Below are 1,611 nucleotides of genomic sequence, written 5' to 3' on the forward strand. Positions count from 1 at the left end.
ACCTGCAGTTGCAACATCACCAGTCTTCCTAGAGATGTCGAGGGGCCACACTCTGGCGAACATGGGACGAAACGGTCGGACTAGCTGCTCAACCCCAAGGTCAGAATAAATCATGATTCACGGCCAGGAATGTATGTTGGTTGTCCTCGACACTTGACCTATGCACAACCACTTCCATTCCATTCGTTAGCAGAGCTGTGCGAAGCCAATCTATTACATGCGCTATATACCATTCATTGATTGATCTGTATACCATGATGACGTCGAAACAACACAAGTTCGAAAACATGGCTCTGGATGACCCGGACGACAGATCCAGCACAGAGGTGGAGGATTCATTAATGGGTAGAGAGAAGCAGTGGCAACTCGAGGGGCTTCCAAGGTCAGCAGGGAACTCAAGAAGAACCCGGATATGTGCTACCCTGAATTCGTATCGGTGGATGATCGACACGTTCTTGCTGCTCCTCATCCTCGGCCTCGTCGTTCGAGGGCAACTAAGGGAAACCCCACTGAGCCCATTTGACTTCAACGGCGATCTGACGGGTGTCGGGCCGAGATGTGGGTGTTACTGCTGCGTAGGGTTATACGGTTGCGACGATGCTGACATGTTGCAGTTTCTCAACAAATAAAGACATTCAAGCCTGACTACGACTTCGCACCGCAGAACGTCTCGGAATTTTTCACCAATGAGACTTTGGATAAGTGGAACGAGATCCTCCCTAGTACGATCCCGTGTTTTCCCTCGCGAAACAACGCACCACTAACGGGCCAACAGAGGGAATGGGATTCCAGCTAGTCCAGGAGCCCGAAAAGTACCACGACCTGCCCACTCCGATCATTTGGGACGAAGGTACGACCGTGTTCACCACGTCGGTCACCCACCAGTTGCATTGCTTGGTATGTCAGAATCAAGGTGCTCCCATTCTCATCAACAACTAATGGCTGAGCTACACAGTGGGCCATCGTACAAACATACTCGGGGTTGAAGTCTAACCACACATTACCCGACGACCACCACTGGCACATGATCCACTGCTTTAGCTACCTGCGCCAGACCATCATGTGCTGCGCCGACACCGCCATCGAAGGTCTCGAGACGACGTTCCCCGACCACAACGGCGGCTCAGACGGTTGGGACTCAAAGCATGGTTCGTTATAACCCCGTTCTCCCTCCTCACCACTCCTCCACCCTCGATAGGCTGACACTCATCTATCCAGTATGCAAGGATTACGGTCAAGTCAAAGCCTATTTGGAGAGCGTACGCGCATATGACGCCCAAGAGATCTTCTAGATGGGGACCCTCGACCTCTCGGCGCTTCGGATTCATCCATAGCAGCAGCTCGGGTCTGGCCCACTGAAGCATGTCCATCCGTGGCCGCGCATGTCGCATCCGACATTGTAATTAGGCAGCGAGAGTCGTCCGCGACCAAGTATTGGATCTGGATGCCATAATTGGCTCTATCTTTTGTTCATCGGGATTCTGAATACGACGGGGAACGGCATCCACCTCCCTCAATGAGACCAGCTGGGTGACGAGAATTGCTCTTCGGGCCAGTGGCCTATTGAATCTTCCCACGACGCCCCGGGAGGATATGGTTCGGGGCTATGGT

At 52.8% G+C, this 1,611-nt stretch overlaps 1 protein-coding gene across 1 annotated transcript; it reads left to right on the top strand.

Moving 5' to 3' along the window:
• Positions 1-257: 257 nt before the first annotated feature.
• On the top strand, positions 258-1,292 carry BCR38DRAFT_335827 (uncharacterized protein; the record flags this gene model as incomplete). Its single annotated transcript, XM_040855410.1, has 5 exons — positions 258-558; positions 615-722; positions 776-897; positions 956-1,148; positions 1,219-1,292. The coding sequence occupies 5 exons, from the start codon at positions 258-260 to the stop codon at positions 1,290-1,292; spliced, it is 798 nt and encodes a 265-aa protein (XP_040718770.1).
• Positions 1,293-1,611: the final 319 nt, after the last annotated feature.

Source organism: Pseudomassariella vexata, assembly GCF_002105095.1.
Source record: "Pseudomassariella vexata strain CBS 129021 chromosome Unknown BCR38scaffold_3, whole genome shotgun sequence".
Taxonomy (NCBI): domain Eukaryota; kingdom Fungi; phylum Ascomycota; class Sordariomycetes; order Amphisphaeriales; family Pseudomassariaceae; genus Pseudomassariella; species Pseudomassariella vexata.